Source organism: Galeopterus variegatus, unplaced genomic scaffold (assembly GCF_000696425.1).
Source record: "Galeopterus variegatus unplaced genomic scaffold, G_variegatus-3.0.2 Scaffold6308, whole genome shotgun sequence".
Lineage (NCBI taxonomy): Eukaryota > Metazoa > Chordata > Mammalia > Dermoptera > Cynocephalidae > Galeopterus > Galeopterus variegatus.
The window spans coordinates 86,813-89,102 of NW_007732419.1; the positions used below are offsets into that span (position 1 = coordinate 86,813).

The window sequence follows — 2,290 nt, forward strand, 5'->3', positions numbered from 1 at the left end:
GGGAGGTTTCAGTAATTGGCCACAATAATCAACCACATTGTATATTGACAAAATAAAATTTGGAAGAAAACAATAAATAAAAAAATATATAAAAACATTTAACTTTATAAAAAGAAAAAAATAACACGAGAGTTTTCCTGCACACTTCACCCAGCTTTTTCTAAAGATATCATCTTATAAAAACCTTAGTACTTAATCACAGCAGGAAATTGGCACTGGTATAATACTATTAAACTATGTACTTATTAAGATTATAAACATTGTATTTTTGAAACTACACTTTTAGGTGCTTAAAGGTTCATAATTCTTATATCTTCTTGGTGAACTGAAATTTTGGCAATAAAATAGCCATCTTTCAAAATTAAAAAATAAATAAATAAATAAAGACCTGACCTCTGCTGGCCCAATTGGCTCTTCCCCCCAGCCCTCAAGTCCATCTGAGCCACTAGAGTGTCTATAGCCACTAACTCTTGCTAGAACACACTACTCAGTGGCCACTGGTCCTGTCCTGTGCCCACACCATGCCCTACCTGTGTTGCCTGACACCAAGGCCAGTAGGTCCAACACTTCCTCGCTAGTCCCAAGGACAATGACCATGGACGTGGCTGAACTGGGGCATGCAGGACAGGCAGATGAGGCACTTACAGAGTGTATGATGTCCACCATGTCGTAGGCTTTGGTAGATTCCAAAGGGACAACTGTGTCGAGCTCAGGAACTAGACGATCACTTTAGGTGGAAAAGAGGCAGTTATAAATCAACACAGGAAGAGCCAGTTGTGTTTTGTGGGTGCAGGGCGGGGAAGGAAATGGGGGAGATACATCACAGGGACTGGACCAGTTCTGTCCCTGCTGGGCTTGCAAAGCAGTCACCAGATGCATTCCTTTGTAAACATACATTAAACTAAACCTAAGCTCAATGCCAACCCCAAAGACCTCCCAGTTCTCTCTTAGAGGAAAAAATGAGCTTATTCTCTAGAATGTGATTCTTTCATTTATCCTCTCCGAACACCTCCTACATTCTAGGTACTTTGTGGGAAACTAAAGAAAATTGTAGTGTACAAGACAGGCCTGGCAGATCCCAGTCTAACTTCCTGAAACATTAAAAATGAACAAGGACTTGGAAACACAAAGTCAGAGTTCTACAGAAACCACTGTACGTTCACATTCCCAAGTGGAAGGTTAACCTGCTAGAACTCTTTTAAAAAGCCAAACTGCAAGCCCTCTGAACAGAATCACTGCAGGCTAAAGCGTCACATGCAGGCTCATGACTCTCCTTCCTCCTGCATCTACCTGGCTCAACAGGAAGACTAAGCCACAGCCCACTCCCATAGGAGGACTCAGCAACTTGCCCCTCTCCAACAGGCTCTCATCCCTACCTGTCCCATGTGAGCAACCAGGGGCTACTCTGATCCTGAAATGTGCACCTGGGCTAAGGTTTGGCTTTGGGACAGGCCACATGCCCCATCAAGCCCAACTTCCCATAGAGCTCTGCACTGGGATACTAGGTACAGTACTGATAACAAAACCCTCCCTTACTTTCCATTTGCCACTTATACAGATAGCTCCCTAGGACTGTATGCTGAGGAGGTATGGCTGGGCCAAAATAGGCTATTCAGACACTTCTGGGCCTCTGGGCCATAACATCTACAAATGATATCCTAAACCCTTCAGGGACTACAGATAGTATAGATGCTCAGAAAAGGAGGCTGTGCCCATCACTCTTAGCCTTGTAAGCACCCTCTCCTCTATGACTACACACAATGGACCATTGCTTGTGTCCTCGAGGAATGTGGCAGATGTAGACACAGTGGAGCCCTGAGGACATGACTCTTCAGAGCATCCCTGGTCCAGACTGGGCCCTGTATAGATGGGAGCCCAGGTCCAAGCCAGAAAGTAGTGTCTGAAAATGGCCTCTGCCCAAGTGATAGAATTCCAAATCCCTTCTGCAGAAGAAAGTCCAGGTCAAGTGAGTGCTTCACATTGGAGAGAAAACAAAATGGAAGAGCCAGAGGTGTGGAGCAATATCTCCCCACTGGGCCTCCATCTTACTCTGTGGAGCTCCCCATCAGGCAGTGGCCCCAACAGCAAGACTAAAAGGTCTCTGGTAGGTGGCCAGCAACACACCATTCTCCAAGACTGCCCCAGACTCTGGCCATGAGCAGTGTGATAAACATGTCCTTAAGGACATGCTGTGTCATTTCACACTTATTTATTTCATGTCAAGACCAAAAGAAGGTCCATTTCCAACTCTGGACAACTCAAGAGTCTCTTAGAAAAATTTAGGGTTTTT

General features: G+C 44.8%; 1 protein-coding gene across 1 annotated transcript in view; it reads right to left on the reverse strand.

The window, feature by feature from the left end:
* Positions 1–2,290, reverse strand: part of PCCB (propionyl CoA carboxylase, beta polypeptide) — a gene marked incomplete at its 5' end in the record, with an annotated part of 50,419 nt that overhangs the window by 25,793 nt on the left and 22,336 nt on the right. Inside the window, one exon of the mRNA XM_008590703.1 lies at positions 646–727. Within this exon, the coding sequence (XP_008588925.1) occupies positions 646–727 (82 nt within the window). The remainder of the gene's footprint in view (positions 1–645; positions 728–2,290) is intronic.